At 45.7% G+C, this 14,988-nt stretch overlaps 1 protein-coding gene across 4 annotated transcripts in view; it reads right to left on the bottom strand.

Annotated features, from left to right (window-relative positions):
• Nucleotides 1–11,218, bottom strand: part of CCDC117 (coiled-coil domain containing 117) — a 34,988-nt gene extending 23,770 nt beyond the window's left edge. For 3 of the 4 annotated variants that reach the window (XR_009211063.1, XM_058431348.1, XM_032139980.2), the window contains exons 1-4: nucleotides 10,878–11,173; nucleotides 10,151–10,201; nucleotides 2,727–2,951; nucleotides 606–743 (exon numbers count right to left, since the gene is read on the bottom strand). Coding sequence is in view for 3 of the 4 variants with exons in the window: in XM_058431348.1 (XP_058287331.1) it covers nucleotides 606–743; nucleotides 2,727–2,951; nucleotides 10,151–10,201; nucleotides 10,878–11,062 (599 nt within the window). In the remaining variant the exon portion in view is untranslated. Of the gene's footprint in view, nucleotides 1–605; nucleotides 744–2,726; nucleotides 2,952–10,150; nucleotides 10,202–10,877 lie in introns of all 4 variants that reach the window. The other variant, XM_032139981.2, reaches the window with a different exon arrangement.
• Between the last annotated feature and the right edge of the window lie 3,770 nt (nucleotides 11,219–14,988).

Genomic DNA, 14,988 nt, shown 5'->3' with positions numbered 1-14,988 from the left:
GTCACAGCTCCCTGTTAGGAGTTTTGTTTGTTCTGCTCTCATTTGCTGTTTCTGCTTCTACTCTGATGATCTAGGAAACCAGATAACTGAGCTCATAAACTGTTTAGATTAAGAGCAAAACAGCTCTGCTAAAGGCCTGGAAGGACTATGCTATGAGCCAAGAATATGAGCTTTGTTTTGCAGTCTTTGCAGTAACTACTTTCACTGTTGGGTCACTTTATTTTTTCCCTAGGCCTCAATGTTGTTCCTGGGTAACTTAGAAGGCCAGGTAAACAAAAGCCTTTAAAATGTGGTTCCTGTATCACAGGAACTTGAGAGAGTGGGCTCTCTTGCCAGTCATCCCATTTCCAAATAGCAGACTGCAGTCCATTTCAGGTCTTCAAAGGAACCAAAGAGTAAGTGGGCAAGGCAGCCACTTCCCCATACTTCAAACTCCTGCTTGTAAAGCACTTTGCTCACCCCTAATGAACTAGGAAAAAGTCAATCTCCAACTGTCTGGTGATCAGGAGATAAAAAGAGCTAATGAGGACAGGGTGGGCAGAATCTAGACATTGGGTTTTCCCTCCAAGATCATAATTAAATAGAAATCAGGTACCAAAACTTACATAGACTCAATCATTTTCTTTGTAAAAACTTCATCAAATTCCCTCTTCAAACCTGTTTTCATGGTATCAGAAAGGACAAGACTGGGGAGATGGTTAACATTTCTGTCAGCTTCAACTTCTTCATCTTCATCAATTATCCTAAATCAATTAAGGCAGCAGAAGAAAGAAAAAATATTTAGTCAATCTATTATATATTCTAGTATTTGGACAAAATTTTAAAAATAAAAAAGGATAAAAGCAGTAAGTAATACAGCAATAGACCAAGCAAAAAATGAGGCTATACCTGAGTATAGAAGGTATACTCAGGCCGGGCGTGGTGGCTCACACCTGTAATCCCAGCACTTTGGGAGGCTGAGGTGGGCAGATCACCTGAGGTTAGGAGTTGGAGAAGAGCCTGGCCAACATGGTGAAACCCCATCTCTACTAAAAATACAAAAATTCATCGGGTGTGGTGACACATGCCTGTAATCCAGCTACTCAGGAGGCTGAGGCAGGAGAATCACTTGAACCCGGGAGGCGGAGGTTGCAGTGAACCAAGATCGTGCCATTGCACACCGGCCTGGGCAACAGAGCAAGACTCCGTCTCAAAACAAAACAAAACTATACTCAGAGGGTTGTTCAACATTTCATTTAACAAAAAAGTTTTACATATAATCAAATCTGAATAATATTTTTAGAGAATTATCACACAAACCAAAATTAATATTCAGAGGCAGTAAGTGAAAACGCTTAGTAGTTCTATGAGAAGAATTCACTTTAAAAGCACATACTTCGGGGCCGGGCATGGTGGCTCATATCTGTAATCCCAGTACTTGAGGAGGCCGAGATAGGCAGATCACCTGAGGCCAGGAGTTCGAGACCAGCCTGGCCAACATCGCAAAACCCTGTCTCTACTAAATATACAAAAAAAGGCTGGGTGCAATGGCTCACGCCTGTAATCCCAGCCCTTTGGGAGGCAGAGGCAGGCGGATCACAAGGTCCGGAGTTCAAGACCAGCCTGGCCAACACGGTGAAACCCTGTCTTTACTAAAAATACAAAAATTAGTCAGGAGTGATGGCAGGCACCTGTAATCCCAGCTACCCAGGGGATTGAAGCAGGAGAATCGCTTGAACCCAGGAGGCGGAGATTACAATGAGCCGAGATCGCACCACTGCACTCCAGCCTGAGCAACAGAGCGAGACTGTCTCCAAAAATAAAAATACAAAAAAAAAAATTAGCCAGGTGTGGTGGCAGACACCTGTAATCCCAGCTACTCAGGAGGCTGAGGCAAATGAATTGCTTGAACCTGGGAGGCAGAGGTTGCAGTGAGCGCCGAGATCACACCATTGTACTCCAGCCTGGGCGACAGAGAGAAACTTTCAAAAAAAGAAAAAAAAAAAAGGCTGACCCGGCACAGTAGCTCACGCCTGTAATCCCAGCACTTTGGGACGCCGAGGCAGGCAGCTTGCTCGAGCCCAGGAATGCGTGGCCAGTTTGGGCAACATGGCGAAATCCCGTCTCTACAAAAGATACAAAGATTAGCCAGGGGTGGTGGCCTGCAGTCCCAGCTACTCAGGAGGCTGAGGGGGGCAGATGAGTTAAGCCTGAAAGGTCAAGACTGCAGTGAGCCACTGCACTCCAAACTGGGTGACAAAGCAAGACCCCGTCTCAATTAAAAAAAAAAAAAAAAAAGGTGGCGGGGCTGGCTCACGCCTGTAATCCCAGCACTTTGGGAGGCCAAGACAGGGGGATCACCTGAGGTCATGAGTTCGAGACCAGCTTGACCAAATGGAGAAACCCCATCTCTATTAAAAATACAAAATTAGCCAGGCGTGGTGGCGCATGCCTGTAATCCCAGCTACTTGGGAAGCTGGGGCAGGAGAATCACTTGAACCCGGGAGGTGGAGGTTGCACTGAGCCAAGATGGTGCCACTGCACTCCAGCCTAGGTAACAAGAGCAAAACTCCATCTAAAACACAAAACAAAAAAACAAGAAAAATACACTTTGAATTCTCTGACTTACAGTCTTTCTGAGAGGCTAAGGATCAAGGTATCACAAAATGAAAAACAGAACTAGCTTATATGAGCAGAGTTGTTACAAGAGAACAGCAAAAAACCAGCTATATACACTGCCCACTTACCTGTCCTCAATCTCCTGAAGCTTCCTTCGGGCAACTTCACACTGCGGTTCTCCAGTTGTCTGATCCATTTCTTCACAAATAACATCTAATATCCCAGGTACGGAAAGGCCACTAATGCTGGGATTTACTCCATGCCCCTCTACATCCTGATGTGCACAAAGAATCCAGTCATTAGGACCAGCACAGAGCTCTGCTTCAGTTATCCTTTTCTTTCTTACTGGACAGCTGAAAAAAAGAAAAAAAATTCAATGAAAATCCCAACTAATACAAATGAAATGTTTATCATTCCTATCTCCAATCAAATTTTTATATTTAAAAAACTAGCTTTTTTAACAGTGTAAAGTTACAAGATGGAAAATACTGTGTATTTTTCCTGCTATTCTCACAGCCACATTAAACTGTTTTCTTCTACTGCCCTTTGCCAAATAAAGATGCACCTGCAAGATTTTGCCTGTTCAGACAGTAAGTGTTCAGTGTGGGACCTTAAAGTCATTCCTGCTTATTTGGCTCTGGAAAGGTCAAGTGGGAAGTAAAGAAACCAAAAGTTGGCTGGGTGTGGTGGCTCACACCTGTAATACCAGCACTTGGAGTGGCTGAGGTGGGAAGATCACTTGAGCCCAGAGTTCAAGACCAGCTTGGGCAACATAGTGAGACGCTAATTCAAACCATGAATGAATGAATGAATGAATGAATGAATGAATGAATGAATGAAAAAAAGAAACCAAAAGTCAGCAATTCAGCATCATATTTTGTCATACTGCTACTGCTCCATCAAACACATAGGAAGATGGTCTGGCAGTCATTCTATATTCCTTAGGGCAAAAATGTATGTCTCAGGAGGTTTGTTTCAAGTATTAGTATTACAGGTGTGGGTGACAGCATTAATTTCTTTGTCCCCTTCAAAATGTCAGAGGCTCTATCAGTGTCCAACCAATAGTGGGGTCCAATTTTCTCCCACTTTGCAACATAATGTCTTCACATCCTAAACAAATTTGTACTTCATACAAACTTTAGAATTCATCAAATCCATTTTTTTTCTTTTTTTGATTTGGAAACTAGGACCCAGAAAAACTAACCTGGCTTCTCCAAAGTGTCACAGTAAAGTAGTGAGTTGTACCTTGAGGACCAGACACCAGAGCTCCTGAATCATACCTCCATGCCATTTTTACTAACTCCCTGCACCTTCTTAGGGAGGTTCAACTGTTCAAGCACTTACCACAAAGTAGTATTTGCAAGCACTACGATATACGCAGTGTTTAGCTGAAAGCTGTCTGAAGCAAGCTGAATAGTCAATCGGCCCTGTTCTATTATGTACATAGAGCAAAAGTACTTTATTGCCTGGGCATCAGCAAGTACAGTCTCAAGGCCAGAATATAGCTCTATAACCAAAAAAAATCATTAATGGCTACCACAGCCTCTGACTGTTTAAACTGAGGGCCAAAGGAAGAGGCATGTATTTTACAAAAAGAAATTTCTATTCCATGTGAAATTTCTATTCAATGTGAAAACCAACATTAAAGTCTCTGGCAATATAAAATCTGACAAGTAACAGATCTCTCAAACCTAGATTTTTTTAATGCAGTCAACTATTAAAATGTTTGGTTTATAATTAGTTTTAACTCCTAAGAAAGCATTAAGAATGTTCAGCTATATCTTTTTGTCACATTTGAATAGTTTGAAAATATGGGATATTTTAGGCCGGGCATGGTAGTTCACGCCTGTAATCCCAGCACTTTGGGAGGCCGAGGCAGGTGGATCTCTTGAGGACAAGAGTTTGAGATGAGCCTGGCCAACATGGTGAAACCCTGTCTCCACTAAAAATACAAAAAAAAATAGCTGGGCGTGGTGACACGCACCTTTAATCCCAGCTACTAGGAAGGCCAAGGCAGGAGAATCGCTTGAACTCAGGAGGGGGAGGTTGCAGTGAGCTGAGACTGCGTCACTGCACTCTAGCCTGGGCAACAGACCAAGGCTTCGTCTCAAAAATAAATAAATAAATAAATAAAGTATGTGATATTTTGAAAAGCAGAAAATAGTTATACTTACAAAAAACAGCTAAGAAAAAGCAGAATAAGGCGAGTGTGGTGGTGTGTGCCTACAGTCCCAGCTACTTGGGAGGCTGAGGAAGGAGATCACTTGAGCCCAGTGTTTGAGACCAGCCTGAGCAACACAGTGAGTCCACATCCCCAAAAAGCAAAATAAATCTAAAAGGAACACGTAATTTCCCCACACATCTAACAATTCCACTATAAAATGCAAATAAGTTTAACACCTGGGTTCTGCGCTCTGACCTCCAACAACACGATTTAGGCTAAGTTATTTCATGCCTGTAGGTCCACTTTCTAAATAGAGATCACTGATAATTAAGTCCCAAAGATAATATGATAGCACGCTTCTGGGCATTAGACATCCAAATGTCTCATCCCACTGCCTCCCAAGGCCTCAACTTCTCCATTTGTAAATTAAAGATGGTTAACTTTTTAAGCCAACAGTTTCTATACTTTAAACTTTTTATTTATTTTAGCATCTATAATAACATCTTAAGAGAGAACCCCAAAAGATAAAAGCAAAAAGTTTCCTGTGTTTTCCACAGTAATCCTAAGGCAATAAAGAACATAAATATTTTCTGTTCAGTGGGACTCACTGCAACCTCCACCTCTTGGGTTCAAGCAATTCTCCTGCCTCAACCTCCCGAGTAGCTGGGACTATAGGCACGCACCACCACGCCCTGCTGATTTTTGTATTTTTAATAGAGAAGAGGTTTCACCATGTTGGCCAGGCTGGTCTCAAACTATTGATCTGAGGTGATCTGCCTGCCTCGGCCTCCCAAAGTGCTAGGATTACAGGCATGAGCCACCGTGCCTGACCTAGTGATTTTTAAATTAAGGGAACTTTCAAATTTAATGTTTTATGAATCTATGTATCAACAAGTTTAGAAAATCCAAAGTGTCCAATGGCAAAAAAAATCATACACACAGTTAAAAGACAAAGGATAAATCTGAAGAAAACATTCCTTAATAGAGATTTCCTGGCAGGACGTGGTGGCTCACGCCTATAATCCCAGCACTTTGGGAGGCTGAGGCCACTTTGGGAGGCCGAGGTGGGCGGATCACAAGGTCAGGAGATAGAGACCATCCTGGCTAACAGGGTGAAACCCTGTCTTTACTAACAATGCAAAAAATTAGCCAGGCGTGGTGGCACGCACCTGTAATCCCAGCTACTCGGGAGGCTGAGAGAGAAGAATTGCTTGAACCCAGGAAGCAGAGGTTGCAGTGAACCCTGATTGTGCTACTGTACTGCAACCTGGGCAAGAGAGCGAGAATACATCTCAAAACAAACAAACAAACAAAAAAATTCCTATAAGAAAAACATCAATAAGCCAACAGAAAATTTGCATAAACAGCCAGGAGCAGGGGCTCACGCCTGTAATCCCAGAACCTTGGGAGGCTGAGGCAGGTGGATCATGAGGTCAAGGAATCGAGACCATCCTGACCAACATGGTGAAACCCCGTCTCTACTAAAAATATAAAAATTAGCTGGGCCTGGAGGCGCAAACCTGTGGTCCCAGCAACTCGGGAGGCTGAGGCAGGAGAATCGCTTGAGCCCAGGAGGTGGAGGTTAAAGTTGAGTCAAGATCATGCCACTGCACTCCAGCCTGGCGGCAGAGTGAGAGTCCATCTCAAAAAAAAAAAAAGAAAAGAAAAGATGTCTAGTATCACTTATAATTAACAAATATAAATTAAATCAGCAATCTAAACTTCTTTAACCTTTTAAACTATAAAATTCTACAAACATAAAATTACATCAAACATGCAGCTTAACAAATAATTACAAAACAATGATGACAATATAATTGAAGATACAGAATAGGCCAGGCGAGGTGGCTCACAACTGTAATTCCAGCACTTTGGGAGGCCAGGGTGAGTGGGCAAGCGAATCACAAGGTCAGGAGATCGAGACCATCCTGGCTAACATGGTGAAACCCCGTCTGTACCAAAGATACAAAAAATTATCACACGCCTGTAGTCCCAGCTACATGCGAGGCTGAGGCAGGAGAATCACTTGAACCTGGGAGGCAGAGGTTGTGCCGAGGGAGCCGAGATTGCGACACTGCACTCCAGCCTGGACAACAGAGCAAGATGCCATCTCAAAAAAAAAAAAAAAGCTACAGTATACTGGCCTGGCACAGTAGCTCACACCTGTAATCCTAGCACTTTGGAAGGCCAAGGCGGGCAGATTACTTGAGGTCACGAGTTTTAAACCAGCCTGGCCAACATGGCACAACCCTTTCTCTATTAAAAATACAAAAAATTGGTTGGGTGCGGTGGCTCACGCCTATAATCCCAGCACTTTGGGAGGCCAAGGCGAGAGGATCATCTGAGGTCTGGAGTTCCAGACCAGCCTGACCAACATGGAGAAACCCTGTCTCGACTAGAAATGCAAAATTAGCCAAGCATGGTGGCACATGCCTGTAATCCCAGCTATTCAGGAGGCTGAGGCAGGAGAACTGCTTGAAGCTGGGAGGCAGAGGGTGGTCCTGAGCTGAGATTGCGCCACTGCATTCCAGCCTGGGCAACAAGAGCGAAACTCCGTCTCAAAAACAAAAAAACAAAAACAACAAAAAATTAGCTGGGCGTGGTGGCACGCGCCTGTAATCCCAGCTACTTGGGAGGATGAGGCAGGAGAATTGCTTGAACCTGAGACAGAGGTGGCAGTAAGCTGAGCCTGTGCTACTGCATTCCAGCCTGAGCAACAGAGCAAAACTCTGGGAAAAAAAAAAAAAGATACAGAATACTGCCAGCATCCCAAAATGGTAATCTAGTCTTGCTCTGTCGCCTAGGATGGAGTGCAGCGACAAAATCTTGGCTCACTGTAACCTCTGTCTTCTCCTCGTGCCTCAGCCTCCAGAGTGGCTGGGATCACAGGTTTGCACCATCACACCAGCTATTTCTTTGTATTTAGTAGAGACAGGGTTTCACCATTTTTTCCAGGCTGGTCTCGAACTTCTGGGCTCAAGCAATCCACCTACCCTGGCCTCCCCAAGTGCTGGGATTACAGGCATGAGACACCATACCGGATGCTAAATCAGGACTTTAATGTGGATGCCTAATGATCCTAATGGTCCCAATTTACACTCCTACCCATATTTAAGAGTTCCTGGTGCTTGACATGCATCCCAACACCTGGAGGTAGAGTGGCATCTCATTGTGGCTTTAATACACATTTCCCGAAAGACTAACGAGGTTGAACACTTTTTTATTTGGTTGTTCATGGATATTATCTTTGAGAAACCTTTTTACTTTTCTTTTTTTGAGATACAGTCTCACTTTGTCACCCAGGCTGGTGTACAGTAGGACAATCTCGCCTCACTGCAACCTCTGCCGCCCAGGTTCAAGCGATTCTCCTGACTCAGCCTCCCGAGTAGCTGGGATTACAGACACCTGCCACCGCACCTGGCTAATTTTTCTATTTTTAGCAGAGACAGGGTTTCATCATATTGGTCAGGCTGGTCTTGAACTCCTGACCTCGTGATCCACCTGCCTCGGCTTCTCAAGGTGCTGGGATTACAAGCGTGAGCAACCGTGCCTGGCCTTACTTCTTTTTCTATTAGACTGCCTGTTTATGAGATACAATTTTTCATTTATTAGTTGGGCAGCAATCCCAAAGTTTAAAAATACACTTGTGTTCAGAAGATGTTAATGGGCATATAAATTGGCAAAAACGCATGTTCAAAATTTAAAATGCACACACTTTAATACCCAGCAATTCTGCATCAAGGAAATCATTCATATACTTCCAAACATACACAAAGAAGTTCAAAAGAATGGTCAGGGTAGATTTGTAATAGCAAAAGATTAGAAATAACTTAGAAATGCATCAATAGGAAATTGGTTAATTATCTATACCAATTCCTACGATAGAATTCCACACAACTATTTTTTTTGTTTTTTGAGACGGAGTCTCACTCTATTGCCCAGGCTGGAGTGCAATGGTGCGATCTTGGCTCACTGCAACCTCCACCTCCCGGGTTCGAGCGATTCTCCTGCCTCAGCCTCCTGAGTAGCTGGGATTACAGTCAAGCACCACTACCCGCGGCTAGTTTTTGTATTTTAATAGAAACGGGGTTTCACCATGCTGGCCAGGCTGGTCTCAAACTCCTGACCTCCTGATCTGCCCTTCTCAGCCTCCCAAAGAGCTGGGATTACAGGTGTGAGCCACCACGCCCGGCCTCCACCCAACTATTGAAAGAGAAATTACGTAAACCTCTCTCTATGTGTTGATACGGAACAAGCTACAGAAGAGTAAAATGGAAAGACCAATGTGTTGCACAGTGTGAACGGTATCTTCCTACAAATGTAAAAAAACAGCCACCGCACTCCAGCCTGACAGAATGAGGCCTCGTCTCAAAAAAAAAAAAAAAAAAAAAAGAAAGAAAAAGAAAAAGACTTGTAAATTTGGTAAATTTTTAGATTATCTTCTAACGGAGACACTGAAAACAGGTAGGGGGGTTTGTCTCTAGTGGGGAAAACTAGGGGTGTGGAGTAAAAGACTTTGTAATACGGCCTGGTGGGACAGTTCACACCTGTAATCCCAGAGTTGGCAGGATTGCTTGAGGCCAGAAGTTCATGACCAGACTGGGCAACATAGTGAGACACCATCTGTACAAAAAATTTTTTAAAAAATTAGCTGAGCCTGGTGGCACAAGTCTGTAGTCTCAGCTGTTCAGGAGGCTGAAGCTGAGGGATCATTTGAGCCCAAGGAGTTTGAGGCTGCAGTGAGCTGTGATCACACAACTGCACTCCAGCTTGGGTAACAGAGACCCTGACTTAAAAAAAAAAAAAGACTTTTCAGACCAGGGTGGCTCAGGCCTGTAATCTCAGCACTTTGGGAGGCCAAAGCGGGCGGATCACGAAGTCAGAAGATCGAGACCATCCTGGCTAACACGGTGAAACCCCGTCTCTATCAAAAAAAAAGAAAAAATGCCAGGCGTGGTGGGCGCCTATAGTCCCAGCTACTCGGGAGGCTGAGGCAGGAGAATGGCATGAACCCGGGAGGCGGAGATTGCAGTGAGCCCACATCGCGCCACTGCACTCCAGCCTGGGCGACAGAGGGAGACTCTGTCTCATAAAAAAAAAAAAAAAAAAAAAAAACACTTTTCAATATGTATCCTTTATTTTACTTAGCGCATGTAATATTAACATGGCTCAAAATCCAATTACGACTTGTTATAGAGCGAAAAGTTTCCCTCTGACCTGTCTGCCTGCCACTGTTACTTTCTCCAAAAGACAACCAATGTCACTAATTTCTGTGTCTCTTTCCAGAGACTCATCTAATGTTTCACCTTTTCACTTAACTAATTTAGACTATAACAAGGGTTCAATTAACGGTGACCATAGAGTGAATAAGCAACCACTGAAACTTACTCATCATCCTCCTCCTCTCGCTTGTGTTTCTTTTTACAGTGAACAGAAACACTGTTGAAACAAACAAAAATCAGTCAATTGAGAAATGTACTTGAGCTTGTGCTTTCAGTATCCTCTTTCTTGCTCCAATAATCCTGCTCATCCCCACATACCAAACGTCCCTTTCTGAGCCTAGTGGGATGGGTACAAATCACAGGTCAGTCGGGTAACGGTGGATTGCCCCGACATAACTGGACATTGAAATCTCAACTTGTCGTTTTGTCAACGTAATGGAAGACAGATTAGAGAGGACCAAAAGAGGGAAACGTCCTCGGGGCAGGCGGTGTGTTAAGCACTTTATTTGCATAATCTCACTAAGAGGACCCATTTCTGTCCCATGCTTGGCGTACTTTGCAGATGAAACACTGAAAGTTGTCACTAACAACGGCCGCGCCGAGGGGGCACCCAGACCGAGTCGCCCAGGTTCCAAGTGGAAAAGTCTCACTTCTCGGGGACGCAGTCGGGCCGAGGTTCGGACCGGACTCCTGGGCTGTGCGACCCCAGGTGACTTACAGTTAACGTCTCTGGGGATCAGTTTCTTCATCTGTAAACTGGGCTGCGAAGCTCCCGCGGAGGGCCGTGGGGAAGGAGAGTCAACAAGCCCCGGTGCGGACCCGCGCCCCTGCCCGCGCCCGCCGCGAGGGGCGCCCAGCCTGCCCGCCCGCCCTGCGCCCGACGGGCTCCTCACCGTCCGCGCGCCGCACTCCCGGCGGGACTGCTAGAGACTGCGCGAGGTCCCGGCCGCGGGGCCAACTCGGCGCCGTCAGCCCCCGGCGGGAAGGCCCGGCCGGGGAAGGCCGGCTGCGGCGGCTGCAGGAAGTCCGAGCCGCCGCTCAGAGGGAGGCCGCTGAAAGGCCGACCGAGCGCAGCCATAGCCGGCGAGACAAGGAGGCTGCGACGGCGGCCTCGACCGCCCGCGTCCCCAGGCCCGGCAGCTGCAGCCACAGCTACTGCCGAAACGCGCCAGCTTCCGATCCCGCTCTCGACCCCACGTCACGCCTTCTAGAACCCTCCACCTCGGGCCGCTCAGGGGCATGCCGGGATTTGTTGTGTGTAGAGGGCCGCTGCCGCGAGGCATGCTGGGATTTGCAGTCCTTACGGACTACAAGCAAAATGGCTGCCTCTCGACTTCTTAGCTGGGGCTTAGGGTGGCTCTGGCTAGCCAAGAGTATGACCTAGGTTCAAATCCTCACTCCGCAAGTTTCGTATCTCAGTTTCCACAGTAGTAAAATGAGATAATAACAGTATATATAATCATAGAGTTGATGTGCAGAGTACATGAATTTAAACATTGAGAGCTGGGGGGGGCGGTGGCTCACTCGTGTAATCCCAGCAATTTGGAAGGTGGAGGCGGGAGGATCTCTTGAACCCAGGAGACCCTGTCTCAAAACAAAAACAATCTAGAGCCTTTAAAGCAGTGCCTGACAAAATACACGCTCATTATCAGTTATTAATATGTGACTATTAATAAAAATATAACAATTTTAATACAAATGAAGTTGGTGGTGCCTTAGAACAGCATGGAAGGTAAGTAAAAACCTCAGTTGCTGGCTGGGGGCGGTGGCTCACGCCTGTAATCTTATCACTTTGGGAGGCCAAGGTGGGCGAATCACTTAAGGTCAAGAGTTCAAGACCAGCCTGGCCTACATGGTGAAATCCTGTCTCTACCAAAAATATAAAAATTAGCATGCCTGTAATCCCATCTACTCCGGAGGCTGAGGCAGGAGAATCGCTTGAACCTGGGAGGCGGAGGTTGCAGCGAGCCGAGATCGTGCCACTGCACTCCAGCCTGGGTGACAGAGCCAGACTACGTCTCAAGAAACAAAACAAAACAAAAAAACACCTCAGTTGTGCGGCAAGGTGGCTCACGCCTGTGATCCCATCACTTTGGGAGGTCGGAGGTGGGAGGTGGGAGAATCGCTTGAGGCCAGGAGTCCATCCTAGGTCTAGCTTGACCCTATCTCAACAACAACAAAAATAACAATTAGCCCATCGTGGTGGTGCATGCCGGTAGTCCTAGCTACTGGGGAGGCTGAGGTGAGAGGATTGTTTGAGCCCATGAGTTTGAGGTTACAGTGAGCTATAATTACACCACTGCACTCCAGTCTGAGTGAATGAGCAAGACCTTGTCTCAAAAAAAAAAAAAAAAAAAAGTAAACTCAGGACATAAAAACAAAAGCCTCAGAGCACTTGTGAGAGGTACTGCCAAGCCTTCCAGCCTCTTTGGGGCATTCAGAGGCAGCATCTCCTGCCTGGGCTTGGCAGATGGTCAACCCCCAATCACCGATTATGCCCTGTTTTTTCCATCTCAGAACAGCACCACCATCCAATTGAAACTGCTTATGCCAATGTCAATGGCCTGCAGCCAAAGCACACACCTGTACATAATTAAACAAAGAACGGTTTATCCACTCATTGCAGTGAGGAAGTGTCTCCCTAAGGAGGTGTTACAAAGGCTTTTTATAGGATTTGGGGTTGTGTTAGACGATTTGAGGGAAGGTTTTAAAAAACAGCTTTTGGCTGGGCACAGTGGCTCACGCCTATAATCCCAGCACTTTGGGAGGCCAAGGCGGGTGGATCATGAGGTCAGGAGGGCGAGACCATCCTGGCTAACAGGGTGAAACCCCGTCTCTACTAAAAATACAAAAAATTAGCTGGGCGTGGTGGTGGGTGCCTGTAGTCCCAGCTACTCGGGAGGCTGAGGCAGGAGAATGGCGTGAACCTAGGAGGCGGAGTTTGCAGTGAGCGGAGATCACGCCACTGCACTCTAGCAGGGGCGACACAGCAAGACTCCCTCTCCAAAAAAAAAAAAAAAAAGAAGAAGAAATTTTCAGCCGGGTGCAGTGGCTCACACCTGTAATCCCAGCACTTTGGAAGGTCGAGGCAGTGGGATCACAAGGTCAGGAGTTCAAGACCAGCCTTGTCAATATGGCGAAACCCTGTCTCTACTAAAAATACAAAAATTAGCTGGGCATGGTGGTGGACGCCTATAGTCTCCCGGCCACTCGGAAGGCTGAGGCAGGAGAATCGCTTGAGCCCGGGAGGCAGAGGTTGTAGTGAGCTGAGATTCAAGATCGTGCCATTGCACTCCATCCTGGGCGATAGGGCAAGAGAAAGAAAAGGAAAGGAGAAAGAAAAGAAAGAAAACAGCTTTGCTCTGGAATTAATCCTGTCAGGAAGTGGGGATAAATTTGTGATTGGGTGTCCTTTTTTTTTTGAGACAGAGTCTCACTCTGTTGCCCAGACTAGAGTGCAGTGGTGCTATCTTGGCTCACTGCAGCCTCTCCCTCCCAGGTTCAAGCAATTCTCATGCCTCAGCCTCCTGAGTAGCTGGGATTACAGGCGCGTGCCACCTTGCCTGGCTAATTTTTGTATTTTTAGTGGAGATGGGGTTTCACCATGTTGGCCAGGCTGGTCTCAAACTCCTGACTTCAAGTGATCTGCCAGCTGTGATTGGGTATCTTAACCAATCTTTTCTAGAAGGTGTGAGGAATGAAGGAAAGCTGAACCTGTAATTGGTAAAGCAGCAACAGTCCTTCATATCAGTTAGGGTAGGGTGATATTTGGCAATTTTTGTGGTTTGGACAATGTTTATGCTTTTGTCTGTGTTTGGATAGGATTAAGTGAACTTGTTTTCATCATGATCCATGAGGTCAAAGTAGCCTTGTTTGATGATGCTCTGTGAAATTTCTATGTTTAACAGGAGGACACTGAAGTCTAACAGTATTGTGTCTGGAATTTATTCTTTCCGGTTGGTTCTTGGTCTTGCCGACTTCAAGAATGAAGCCATGGACCTTCGCAGTGAGTGTTACAGCTCTTAAAGATGGTGCATCTGTAGTTCGTTCCTTCAGATGTTCAGATGTGTCCGGAGTTTATTCCTTCCGGTGGGTTCATGATCTTGCTGACTTCAGGAGAGAAGCTGCAGACCTTCACAGTGAGTGTTACAGCTCTTAAAGGTGGCCCGTGCAGAGCTGTTTGTTCTGCCCAGTGGGTTTGTGATCTCGCTGACTTCAGGAATGAAGCCACAGATCCTCCCCGTGAGTGTTATGGCTCATAAAGGCAGTGCAAACCCAGAGTGGGCAGCAGCAAGATTTACTGTGAACAGTGAAAGAACAAAGCTTCTACAGCACGGAAGGGAACCCGAACAGGTTGGCACTGCTGGCTCCAGTGGCCAGCTTTTATTCCCTTATTTGGTCTTGCCCACATCCTGCTGATTGGTCCATTTTACAGAGTGCTGATTGGTCCATTTTACTGAGTGCTGATTGGTCCATTTTACAGAGTGCTAATTGGTGTGTTTTTACAGAGTGCTGATTGGTGCATTTACAATCCTTTAGCTAGACACAGAGAGCTGATTGGTGCATTTACAATCCTTTGGCCAGACGCAAAAGTTCTCCAAGTCCTCACCAGACCCAGAAGCTCAGCTGGCTTCACCTCCCAGTATCAAGCAAGTTTCCTCTGTCAGAAGATACTTTTCTCTTTCTGACAAAACACCAAGGCATCACCATTAATGCCTCTCTTTTGTTCACACTCATATCTCGTCAGTTAGCAAGTTCTATGGACTTTGCTTGCAAAATGCTTCCAGATTCTCCCCATTCCTCTCCAACTCTATTGCCATTGTGATGATCCAAGAGAAAACTAACGAACCCCCTTTGCCAATATAATGGATTAGGTTTCAGTTTTCTTAATGCCATTTACAATTCAATTTGCATTCTTAAAGTAAAATACTGCTTAACTGAATATAAAAGATACTCTCCTGGGCAATTTCTACAAATGGCCACCTCATTCCTCACCTTAAAAAA

The sequence above is a fragment of the Hylobates moloch genome, unplaced genomic scaffold (genome assembly GCF_009828535.3).
Source record: "Hylobates moloch isolate HMO894 unplaced genomic scaffold, HMol_V3 SCAFFOLD_19, whole genome shotgun sequence".
Classification (NCBI taxonomy): domain Eukaryota; kingdom Metazoa; phylum Chordata; class Mammalia; order Primates; family Hylobatidae; genus Hylobates; species Hylobates moloch.
The sequence above is the reverse complement of the archived record's forward strand: the minus strand, read 5'-3'. Positions and strand labels throughout refer to the sequence as shown.